The following is a 13,607-nucleotide window of genomic DNA, read 5'->3' on the forward strand; positions in this document are numbered from 1 at the left end:
AAAGTTAGAAGGTAAACAGAAATTACAAATGTTTAGGGATGATACAGTGTTCTGTGAAGTTTGTAAAATGTCTGAGATAACTATGCCTCTAACAGAGCAAGCTGTATCCCATGGATGGAACTCTTAACAGGAAAGGAGTTTTGAAATTTTGAAGAAGCTAGTTACAACTGCACCAGTGTTAAAATACTGTGATGGAGTAAGGTAGTTAAATGTAAATAACAGTGTAGTATAAAAGCTGTGATACTACAAGAAAATAGATCATTTGCCTTTACTAAACTTTTAAGTAGTAGCTTTGTGATGAAATGCTATAGACTATAGGGTATTTTGTTTATGGTTTTTAACTTTTACTGGCATAAGTGTTTTTTCCTGCTTTGGTTTCAGTAGGTGGGGTGTGACTTAAATGACATCACTTCCCCCTACTATATATTCATGACACTTTAGGGTCATAGTCTGATACACATGGCCATTTTGCTTTCCTTTACGCCATTGCTAGGGGCACAACCTTGATTTTTTACTCTGCATTGCTACTTTCATTTTTATCACCCTGTTACAGTAGTGTATGAGTAGTGTGCCAAATAATTTGCTTACTGGAACACAGCTACATACTGACAATGAAGTGATTCTTTTCATGAGTCTTGCACCTGTTTGACCTGTGATTGGCACACCTCCCTTTTCTGTCTGTGGTACACAGGTCACCAATGTGGTTTGGCCTTCCTTTGTACTACATTTTTCTGGATACATGTTGCAGCAGTGTGGGACTTGATTTTGATTATTAGAACTTTGAACATTGCTTGGTTTACAATTTTTTTGTACCAAACTGCTGGGGGTCTGCTTGGTGGAAGAGAGGAACAGCAGCTTACTTTCATTTACTTTGGAGTGGACAAAGGGAAGAAAAAGTAACCAAGTCTTAAGTAAGTAGATTTGCAATGCATTTTGTCATAGTGATCTGGCAGTACTGTTCTGGCTCCTTTTTACTATTTTACTATCTGCCTTTCATTCCTGCCTGCTTCCTTGTAAGGTTTCTGCCAATCACCTTAAAGTTAGTGGACTTCTTGAGCTTGTAGGCCTTTTATCTTTGTAAGACAGGAAGGTAACAGTCTCATTGATGCTTCCATTCATCTGTTATTTCTGTGTTTTACTAAAACACTTGCCTGTGGACATTGTGGTTGTCAGATTCAGGTGTCCCACTTATTGCACCGTGCATATTTAAACGTGTGTATAAGCAGAGACAGTGAAGTGTGTTTGTATAATAAACACTTTTTAAAAACTATCATGTTTTTTATGTACCTCTCAACGTCTTAGTTTAGGAAATATGGGCAAAGCTTAAAATAATGGGAGAACAAAGGCCCATAATGGGGCAGATTTTAAATATCACTGTTATAAACTTACAAAGCTGCTAGAATAGCAAGTTTTGTGTTAGCATGCGTTTTCTGAAGGATAGGACATGTCTGCCATTATTCAGTGGCTTTAGTCACCAATGTTTTGCCTGAAATCCACAAATTTTATGAGAAACAGATGGAAAATAAAGCAAAATCTGGACATTCTGCAAAAATCTGGATATTTGAGAGGTGTAGTAGACTGACTGGACTGCTGGATGTGTCAAGTAAAATGTAATGAAAATCAAATGCGTAGTTGCAATAGTTTGGCTTATTGATTTAATGTCCTGTTTACACAAAAACCTTAATTTGGAGAAACAGGTAACGAATTACATTTAAAATGTATGTATGTATATATATATATATATATATATATATATATATATATATATATATATATATATATATATATATATATATAAATGACAGTGATGATTAGAAATAAATTAATTGTAATACAGACTTGTTCATTACTTCAGAAAAATGGATATTGATTTGCATTCTCTTATTCTGTCAATGACTTAAGTTAACATAGTACTGATTTGTTAAGTGTTCCTGAATGGAACCTATCCATTTATTGTTTCTTACTTGCTTATAAGTAAGTCTAGACCAGAATCTGGATAGCTGTAGTGTAGTGATCAGGACAGGACTGGTAGTGGACTGTTTTATCAAATTAAAATGTAATGCATTACCTCAGTTTGGATTTGCCAAATTCAAATTAACTTTTTTTTTGGAGAAACAGGTAGTGAATTACACTTAATAAATAATGACAATAACTGGAATTATAATACATTTCAGTAAAATGTGTATTATTTCACAGTGTCTTATTCTGTTAAGGACTCAAATTAACAGTACTGATATTTGTACCTGTTTCCAATGAGAAGTGTCTGATTTATAATGAATGCTTGGCATAGTCAACATTTTGTGGGGTATCCTCCTGCCATTGCTGACAATGCTGGTTATTATTATGTATTTGCTGTTACTGTATAGGGCAGATAGGGACTTTGTTGGCTGTTTTATGAGGTGGATAGATATGAGTTCTTACTTCATCAAGGCTGTTTTTATCAACTAGTTTATTATTTTTTCCATTAAACTTTCAATGTGTGTTAGCTGTTTAATGGGTGGGGGTGATATGAGTTCTTTATTCATCAAGGCTGTTTTTTATCTATTAGTTGATGTGCTTTCATTCAGTGCTATGCTGTTTTATGAGGGGGAAGAGATGAATTCTTAATTCATCAAGGCTGTTTTATTTATTAGTAGTTGAATGGATGAATGTGATTTCCTTAAGGATTTTCTGAGAATGGTTTGGTTGAAAAAATATTGTATACTTGTTTTGCAGCCTTTACTCTGTGTCAGTTATTTTCCTTTTGAATTGGTTTCTTCCTGGTTGCAATTTGCACTGTAGATTTTTTCCTGTGATGACTTGTTGAACACTACTTGTACATATCATGGTGTACCACAGGGAGGGGAGACAGTGAATTCTGAATAAAAATACCAAAAATTGTCTTCCCATGGAGGAAAGGACTTTCATAGAATTCCATGCTCAATTGCTTATTAATAACATAGATTTGAAAATTTGCAGCCATGTGTCTGGTTCAGTCCAGATCCAGTTTTCAAAGATGGTTCTGTTTGTGTGATAAAATACCTTGCATATTTTTTACTGGCTGGAAATGTGAACTCTCAAACCTGAATTTAATGTTGAGACATTAGAGTCGTCTTTTTTTTTCTTGACATTTAATTTCAGATGCTTAAGTGGTATCATAGGTTCATAGATTAGTACTAAGCTAACTGCCCTTCAGAGCCATTTTAAGTCTAGTCAGTTATCCCTTGAGAGACTCAAACCCTGCACCTTGAGTTTGTAAGGCAAACACCTTAACCATTAGGCCACCCTCCCAACCCTCATACTTAAGAAATGACAGCAGGGTAGACAACCAGTTAGCAGGCTGTAGGTTGCACTGAATAGGTTGGTTTAGCCTAGGTTATCTATGACAGCACTGATTTAATATTTTACAAAGGCAATATATTAGTGTGGGAACTTCATATTGGCAGCACACTCTCTCAATAAGTCTTCATTCGTGTACTTGCCTAAGTAAGTTGTCTTTGGGGTCATGATGACTCATAAAACAACAACATCCCAGTGGAATTGCACAATATCAGCAATGCACACCTCTGAATGCCTGCCCTCACTGCTTATATATGCCACAAAGTACTACTTTTTGTATGTAGCACAGTAGGCAAGCTATTGTAGTGTAATGTGTTTACTGCTGCTGGCATTTGGAATGTACCTGCAAATAGATGTAGATTGTGACAAATTCTGAACTAGTAAATTGATGTTATAAGCTAATACCTGTATAAGGAGTGTTCATTTTCATTTACCATGTGTTTTATATGGATGTCAGAAAAGGCAGTGAAAAAGTAAAGTAGCAGTTGAATGTGAGATGTTTATGTACATAGAACGGAGGCTTTATGTTCAGACATAGACATTAAAAATATTCAGTCTTTGCATTCCATGTTTAGCAACTCTTTTGTTGCACAATAGCGTCTTCCATAACAATGGCAATTTACATTTCAGTAAACATAGGCCCTCTAACAAACTATATGCATAGAAATTCTAACAAACCAAAAGTATGTACAGTTATGTAACTGGAATATAAAAGGGAGAATAGAGTTAATGTAGGAGAAGTAGGAGTGCTGGAGTAGTTGTAGGTTAGGGAGTTAATAGATACCTGTAAGATGATAGAAAGAGGTGATTATGTGTAGTCAGGGTTCCCCTTTCTAATCCTGAAATACTGAAATATCGAATTTCAGTATCTCGAAATTATAAAGGCGAATGACTCACAATCCCAAAACCCAAAAGCATGAAACACACAATCACGAACATACACACACCATACACCACACAACACACACACCATTCTACCCACACCACACAAACTACACAAGCCTACATTACATGTAAGCAGGGGGGCAAGCACCCCTGCACCCCCATGTGGGGGGCTACGCCCCCCACCCCCCTACTTATATATACCAACTCCGAGATCGCACAAACAGAAAAAAAAACAAACCCGCCCAGACATTCTACAGTCCCTCACACACACACACACACACACACACACACACACACACACACACACACACACACACACACACATCCAACACTCACACTCATACTTCCACCTCCCTACCCTAACCCACACGCATAACTTACAAAAACACTCACCTTAAATTCCAGACACCATCCCAGCCAAACACTTCATATAATGTAGCGTAAGTGCATAAGTGTGGATTCTAGATATTTGGATTTGCGCCAATTTTTTTTTTTTTTTTTTTTTGCTGTTCAGGTCAGTGGGTGTTAAATGAGAGTCTAGCCCCGGGCTGCAAATAGCCTAGCTACTCCCCTGTATTGATATGATTTATATATGTAAAACATTTTTGGTTCTTTTTGTCCCTCCTGTGTGGCACATTACTTAATGAAAGTGAAGTTATTGCCCAGAATGTAACCAGTAGTAGTTTCATTTGTTTCCGTAGACCATATACTGCTGTAGCTGAGATGTAGCAGGCAAGAGGAAAAAAGGGAATAACCTTTGCAGCATGCTTTTGGTAAAGACATAGTACTCCACATTACAAGTAATATGCTGAATGTACTACTTAGTGTTCTTAACCACTAAATGCTACATAAAGGATATAATTATTCTTTTCTTAGGCATATTGTTATCATGGGCAAGTATTACTGACGGCTGACAAATGTGGAGAGGCAATCAGATCTTTACAAGAAGCTGAAAAATGTGAGTATATTTGCTATATTTATGTGACATGATAATAGAAAAAACAGCCTTGTGGAACTGACAGTTTTCTGTTGTAGAAAATGTTGCATTTGATTGAACTTAGATACGCATATTGTTTTATACCTTTTATGAAAATATGTGTTTAGTTCAGCAATATATTTGCATACTTTCATCTGCCTTGCATCTATGCTCACAAAACTTTTTTCTATAAGTTTTAGGTGTTAACTTAAAACACTCTAATAAACAATTTTTTAACTGTATTATAATTTAAGTAATCAGTATCAGACAATTTAGAAACATCAGTTACAGCTTTACCATGGAGTAAGGAGGTCAGGAACCATACCCAGAGCCCTTAGTCAACATTATACTGTTTACATACCCTTTTAAATATATGAATAAAACTATCAAAATTATCATCTTCTGTAAATTGTGAAAGAAATGTACTGACCTTTATTGCTTCTGGGGTTCAGTTATTCCCTTCCCCATTACCTCCATGACCCTGGCAAAGAGTCCGCCATTTCCTTTTCATGTTGCCTCTACCTCTCATTTTCTTCAGCTTCCAGACATCTCAGTCTCTCTGCTGCTTTTAATTCCATTTGTTTTTCCCTTTCTTCAACCTCCAAATGCCCATTGGCCTCCAGTTCAAGTCTTTTTAACCCCAGACGGATTTTTTAGTCCTCTGAGGCAAAGTTGAACTGTCCATTTTCTGAGAGCTGTGCATCCCCAAAGCCAGTCTGGCTGTTTTCCTGGTTGCTGGTCTGTGATGGAGCTGTGACTAAGGGTGCAACCATTTCCAGTTTAGTCAAGTTGGCATGCACCAGTCCTTTGGCTTGGCACATCTCAGCCAACTTGCTCCTTGTCAGCTTGGTATAATCCTCTGCTGACATCCCTGCCTGCTCTCCCTAACTAAGCTAACAAAAAATAATTAAAACTGTTGTGACATGAAACTGTGAATGTTCACTGTGTGGCTGCTTGAGAGTACAAACAGCTTCTTTAGTGATCACTGTTTACAGGCTACAGGTGTTTAATATCCACACCACTGAATCCCAGGATGGTGATCCCAACACTGCCAACCAATAAATATGTGACGACCCACCACTGGACCAGTAATCAAGGAGACTCAGTCCTCACTACTGGCACCATTGGGAAACATACACTGGGAGGATAACAGGTGCACACACAGTATTACCAGATGCAGCTCTCTCTATCAAGTGCAATTTCCCCTTAAGAACACACAGAGACCGCAGTTAGTCTGACAAAGGGGGCGCCAGCACAGCTGTTATTTTTGTAAATAATTATAAGTCATTTATGAATATCAACTTGATCTATGTAAGATGCTTGTGTTACAATGGTATTATAACTGTATGTCGTGTATATCAAACTGGTTTGTACAGACATGTTAAAAAGGTATTTTATAATGTGCTTGTGTTTAAAATGTAACCATAATGTGCCCTGCTGGAAGAAAACAGAAATGTACACGCACTATTGTAACTGTATAAATGTATATATTTTAATAGTGGAAACTGGAATACAGGAGGTTAACTTCAGAAAAATAGCTGGAATTAAATTACTTTATAGGTTAGGCTGGAGACATAATGTTTGTATTAGGGAGCTTTCAGTGTTGGCCTTAGGGTGAAGTAATCACTAGTGTTGAAATGTGGAAGAATGTTATTGATGTTCTTCGTTTCACTGTTGCAGTCGTTACATTTGGGTTATCTGCCTGCAGGTAGCCCTCAGCTGGCCTGATTATCAAAATCTTGGGTCCTGTGTCGGATGCTGTCTCTTCTTCCATGACATCAGGTAGTCAGGGGTATAAAGCATGCAGCTGACACCATTACATCAGTCTTTCTTGCCGTGCAGTGCCTGAAGCAGAAGCAGTTCGCAAGTGCTGGTCAACCGACTTCTGAAATTTTTATTTTCGAGTTTCAGAACCGAAGTCTTCAAAAAGCTAAATACCCTGTTGGGGGTCCTTTTTCTTGCTCTAAACCTATGTCAGTAAAAGTTAACAATTGTATTACCTGTGGAAAGCAAATACCTCATAAAGATTTTCATTCCTACTGCATTCCCTGCCTGGGCCCAGACCACAACGTCCCTCGCTGTTGGTTTTGTGCCTTATTCAATCCTTGAACTATTTGTCGTCATTCCATTTTTGCAGCAAACTATTTCGGTACTCGGTTTAATTATCCAGAAATGGCTTCGGTAAGCCACCCGACTACCGACATTTCGAAAAAAACGTAAAGATAAAGAGAGAGACAGACCACATAGGTCCAAAGCTGCTGATGACGCTTCCGTTAAGCTAGTCACCAGTTCGCCGGTACTCAGTGAGGTACTTTCGCAGCCCCTGATACCCGCTACTTCAGGTTCGCAGGCCTCTACTGAGACCCATTTGGAGTCTGGTATGCTGCGAGATGCTTCTTTGACTATGGAACCTGTGGATATCTCTACCTTGGATGGGTCCAGAGCCGCTGTGCAGGCACCGGCTTCTGAGGGTGTATTCAGGCCTGTGGACTTGCATTTCAAACCAACGCCATCTTCTTCTTCAAGGCCTAAAACTCGACCCACGCCTAGAAAATCAACGTCCAAACCGCATGGTCAGGCCCACATGTCTAAAAAACAAATGATAAGAATGGCTAAGGACCTTATTACTCTAATCAGCGGAAGCCAGCCTTCTCCCTCTAAGAGACTTAGAACTGATTTTCCTTCTGATTCTTCTGATCAGGATTCTGAAATTTCTGTTTCTTCTGATTACCAGGATTTGCCCTTATCTACCTATGAGGATTCTGATGCAGAGGATTCCATTCCCTCTGCTTCCCCTCCAGAAGATTTTTCTTTTGGTGAAACCTTGCACACTCTTGGGGAGCATTTCCACTGGGAAAGCCAGGATTACTCTGACTCCAAAAAGAGGCTTAGGGAATTCTTACACTAAACTACATCCGCCATAGTTTCAGTAGAAGGTACAGCTTACTGGAGTAAAGACACATCTGATGAAGAGCAGCTTATTTCATTTGTTCCAGGTGTTGCAGTTCTTTTAATTGTTCTGATGAAGTGTATGTCTATACATGAAAGCGCTCAACAACTACATTGATCGGAGGTTTATTTTCCTGAATAAACTGTTTTTGGCATTAAACTACTGTGTGGATCGTGGTCTACATCTGTGGGATTGTTTGTGTTAGGTATGACAGAGTACCTGACTTTTACAAGTTCCTCTTTAAGAATCCTACTGCGGACCCAGAGACCGTTTCACAGGAACCCAAAGGCATTAAGGCTACTACTGCCAAAAACCTTACCCCCCCCGATAGAGATTCCAGGACCCTGGACAGATGGGGTAAGAAGGTATACACTTCTGCTACTTTGGCCATTAGGGCATTAAACTGCCAGTTTCATATGTTAAAGTATCAGCAGCATATTATTGGACTACTTAAACAGAAATTGATGTTGATTCCTGACTGTGCTGAAAATAAAGAATTATAGGATTTAATGCATTCTGCTGAACAAGTTGGTAAACATACTTTGCAATGTGGTTTTGTCTCTTTAGAAGCATCTTGCAGGGCTGCTGTCACTGGGTCTGTTCTTAGAAGGCATGCTTGTCTTAAGGAGCAAAATTTGCCAGATCATGTTAAAGCTAAATTACTGGATGCTCCCTTAAACCAAGACTGCCTGTTTGGCAACAAAGCAGAAGAAGTACTTAAAAAGATGGAGGAAAAAGCTAAATCTATGCAAACTGTTAAAGATTTCCTGCAAGTACAGCCTCCCAGATTTAGTAGACATTGGCCTTCTAAGAAGTGGTCCTTTCCTGTCTCTTTCAGGCCTCCTCAGTCCAAACCCAGGAACAGCAGACCACCTAGGCTACAGTCTCAAGGTACTCACAGTCCTAAACAGTGTGGGGGCTTCCACTTCCAAAGCTGGAAGTAGTAAGACACCCCCCTATGGTAAACTGTCACAATGACTTAACCTTAAACCTTCCAAGCCCTGCTCAACTGTCTGCTACCTTAGGGGGAAAAATCGCCCTGCATGCAAAAAACTAGGAACTCATTACCCAAGACAAATGGGTTTTAAATATAGTTTCCCAAGGATACAGATTCCACTTCCACTCCTTATCAACCCCACACGGTTGGCCAAACCTACCCCCAAATCAGTGGGCAGAGGCTCAACAGCAGGTTCTCTTACTTCTAAGTACCAGGGCTATTCAACCTGTCCCAGCAGAGGAATGGGGACGAGGTTTTTACTCAAGACTTTTCCTGGTACCCAGAAAAGACAACTCCTGGCGTCCTATCTTGGACCTGTCTATTCTAAACACTTTTTTAGTAATCCCAAAATTCAAAATGCTAACTCTTCATCAGCTGCTTCCCATGCTAGGCAAAAATGCCTGGTTGGCAACACTGGACTTAAAGGAAGCTTACCTGCACATCCCAATAAGGGAATCTTGCAGAAAATACCTACGCTTCAGAGCAGGCCACATGCACTATCAGTTCTCTGCACTGCCCTTTGGCTTATCTACTGCATCCAGGGTATTCACAAAATGCCTAGCTCCAGTCATTGCATTCTGCAGGCAAAGAAATATTCAAATATACCCATATCTGGATGATTGTCTAATTCAGGCAGAAAGCCAGGACATACTATTAAATCATCTGGCATTTGTAAAGAAACTGCTAACTTCACTGGGGTACACCATAAACGAAAAGAAATCTCACCTAGTACCCTGCCAACAAATTGTATTCCTGGGAGCAAGCTTGAAGACAACTTCCCAGATGGCCTACCTCACACCAGAGAAACAAGTTTATTTGACAGCCTACTTCAAACTATTGGCCACAAAGACCCAGCTATCTGCAAGGAAAATATTGCAAGCACTGGGGTTCATGGCCTCTTGCATCCTACTAATTCCATATGCAAGACTGCATATGATGAAACTACAATGGTATCTAAAAAGCCTGTGGTGTCAACATTCTCAGGACCTGGAAGAAATGATCCCTATCATTCCTTGTATAAAGACAGAGTTCCTTTGGTGGGCAGAGGCCTGCTACCACAACAAGGGACTGACATTCACTCTACCCCCTGCTGTCCAAACCCTAACAACAGACGCATCAGACTATGCATGGGGGGCTCACTTGGCAGGGCAGTGCATTCAGGGCAAATGGAACCCGAGTCAAATGCACCTGCATATCAATCAAAAAGAAATGTTAGCTGTACAAAATTCTCTGACAGCCTTCAAGGACCATATTCTTCCAGGACAATTATTGGTAAAGACAGACAACACCACTGTTATGTGGTACACAAACAAGCGGGGGTGGGGCACTCTTACCCTCTCTGCAGACTAGCCATGGCTCTGGGGACCACAGCCTTGAGCTACCAAGTGCACCTACAAGCTCAATACCTGCTAGGCAAGCTAAATTCACTGGCCGACGACCTAAGCAGAAATCTCATGGACCCACACAAGTGGAAACTGGAACCAAAGATATTCAACATTTTGAGAAACAAATGGGGGAGCCCAGAGATAGACCTGTTTGCCTCCCCTCAGAAGTACCAATTGGACAAATTCTGCACAAGGATTCCCCACAGACAATATTGGAAAGTGGATGCCCTGTCCTTAACCTGGGAAAGCCTCTCAGTTTATGCCTTTCCCCCTCTGCCTCTTCTCTTGAAAGTTCTGTAAAGCTCAAACAGAACAAGCCAAGGACAATTCTCATTGCACCAGACTGGCCACACCAACACTGGTACCCCCTCTTGCATAGTATGTCACTGCTGGAACCATGGCACCTGCCTCAGACCCCTTCCCTGCTGTCCCAGCAGGAGGGCCAAATTCTGCACCCTCAGCTTCAAACCCAGAACCTTGCAGCCTGGCTGATTACCTGAGCTCTCCAATACCCTCCCTCAGTAAACAAGTGTTGGATGTCATTCTGGAAGCAAGGTGGTCTAGTACTAGAAAATCCTATCTTGAAAAATGGAAAATATACTGTTCCTGGAGCCACACTCAGGGGATGGGCACAACAGTGCCCAGCTTACTGCATATTATTCAATACTTAACAGAGATGCTCCATAAGGGCCTTTCCTTCTCATCTATTAAAATTCATGCCTCAGCCATTTCACACATTAGAATACTGAGCCACCCCTCTTCTCTCACCCCCTGCTGAAGCAATTCCTTAGAGGGGCCAAAAATTGAAGACCACCCAGGAGAGCCCCTACTCCAGCTTTGGACCTTTACTTTGTATTGGAAAAGCTCACTCTACCTCCTTTTGAGCCAGCTGCAACTGCAGATATGAAATTCCTTTCTTGGAAAACCGTCTTCCTTCTAGCCATCACTTCAGCAAGAAGAGTGTCTGAATTACCAGCCCTCATGGCAGTGGAGCCCTTCATCATCTTCCATGCAAACAGGGTATCCCTCAGGACCAATCCTTCCTTTATGCACAAGGTGGTATCCAGTGTGGCCCTTAATCAGTCCATTCATTTGCCAACTTTCTTTTCTAATCCACAGAACAAAGGAGAATGAATACTGCACTCTTTGGATGTGCACAGACAACTTAGATTTTATTTGGACAGGACTAAGCCTATTAGGAAAACTGAACAGCTGCTAGTTGCCTTTGCTGCAGGGGCAGAGGGGAAGGCCATTTCAAAGCAAACCATTTCTAAGTGGATTGGCCATTGTATTCATTTCTGCTGTAAGCACCATGGAAAACCTACCCCACAGGGGATAAGATCACATTCCACCAGGGCTGCATCTACTTCAACAGCCTTTCTCAGAGGTGTTTCAACCAGGGACATCCTAGAAGCTGCTACCTGGAGCTCTGTACATACCTTCACCAAGCATTACCACTTGCCTAATTTTTTTTAAATCCAGAGCTGGTTTTGCCACTGTAGTCTTGCAGGGCTTAATAGCTGGCCCTAATGCTCTCTAACCCCCTCCCTTCCTTAGCTTTGGGAATCTACCCAAATGTAATGACTGCAACAGTGAAACATGATGAACATAGTACAGTTGTGTACACTTACCATAAATGTAGATGTTCGAGTATATTCACTGTTGCAGTCCTAGTTACCCTCCCTGCAGCCCCCGACTTCTATTGGCTATACCTTTCTTCTTGTTTACTGTTAAGCTTTCTGATGTATTTGCTTTTTGTTGGAGGTGTAATCTTGTATACAATTTCTTCCCATTATGGGGGCACCTGACATCTGGGGCAAGAAAAACTTATGTAATGGCGTCGGCTGCATGCTTTATACCCCTGACTACCTGATGTCATGGAAGAAGACAGCATCCAATGCAGGACTCAAGACTTTGATAATCAGGCTGGCTGAGGACTACCTGCAGACAGATAACCCAAATGTAATGACTGTAACACTGAATACACTCGAACATCTACATTTATGGTAAGTGTTTACAACTGTACTTTTTATGACTACCAGCATCTGCTAAAGATCCGAGGTCTATGTATTTTCACAGGTAGATGCTAAATACTGCCAGATTCCAGCAGTGGGCTTTCACCTGGGATAGAGTCAGATGACAAGAAATGATGCTATTCTGAAAGCTATCCCAGCAGTAGTATTTGAGATATTAATTTCAGAAGTCTCTTAAGAGAGACAGAACATTCTGTATTCTGTCTTGGACCTGACAAGAGCCATTCACCATAACATCTGCCTTACTCTGATAAAGCAAGATGTTCTTCGTCTCACATTGCTGCAGTCATAACCTGTGGGTAGTCCGCTGTCCTCGATCGGCCCGAATACCAAAGAGCTGGGCTGGCGTCGGTCATTGTCGCCTAGAGCTGACGTCAGTACGTAGTAGTACTTAAGCGCATGACCGACGCCATATCCTCAGTCTTTCTTGCCGCGTGGTCTGAAGCAGAAGCAGCGTTTGCAAGTGCCGTTCGGCGTTCTGAAATTTTCATTTATCGAGTTTCAGACCGAAGACCAGGTTGAGCTAAGTACCCCGTTGGGGAAATCTTTGTCTTTTCTTGCCTCAGTTTTCCGGATGTCAGAAAAAGTTAATAATTGCATTTCTTGTGGGAAACAGATACCTCATAGGGATTATCATTCTTTCTGTATTCCTTGCTTGGGGCCTGAGCACGACGTGGTCGGATGTCGCTTTTGTGCTAGATTTAATAAGCGCACCATTAAAAAGAGATTAGACTGTGCCAGGCTTGTTTTTGGTAAAAGGTGTAACTATAACATGCCGTCGGATCCTCCGACGCCCGCTACCGCTAAAAAGCGTAAGGATAGATCTTTGAAGTCTAAACCGGATGAGTCGTCCGTTGCGGACGCCGGTTCTACGGAGCCTCCGGTTGAATCTGTGGATCCTGCCGAGGGTTCGGCTGAATCCCAGGGGGAACCTTTACTTTTGCAGGAGTTGGCCTCTCAGGAGTTAGGCCCGGCTGAAGGTGCTTCTCAGGTGTCTGTAGTTCCATCTTTACAGAAGGTTATTAGGCCTTCTACTTCAGTGGCTAAAGGCCATGCTAAGGCC

At 41.0% G+C, this 13,607-nt stretch overlaps 1 protein-coding gene across 2 annotated transcripts in view; it reads left to right on the forward strand.

The window, feature by feature from the left end:
- The window catches only part of BROX (BRO1 domain and CAAX motif containing), a 1,162,070-nt gene that overhangs the window by 796,613 nt on the left and 351,850 nt on the right, over positions 1–13,607 (forward strand). For both annotated transcript variants that reach the window (XM_044057891.1, XM_044057898.1), the window contains exon 10: positions 5,080–5,161. In XM_044057891.1, the coding sequence (XP_043913826.1) occupies positions 5,080–5,161 (82 nt within the window). The remainder of the gene's footprint in view (positions 1–5,079; positions 5,162–13,607) is intronic.

This window comes from Protopterus annectens, chromosome 1.part2 (genome assembly GCF_019279795.1).
Source record: "Protopterus annectens isolate FY-2018-M chromosome 1.part2, PAN1.0, whole genome shotgun sequence".
NCBI classification, from domain to species: Eukaryota; Metazoa; Chordata; order Ceratodontiformes; family Protopteridae; genus Protopterus; species Protopterus annectens.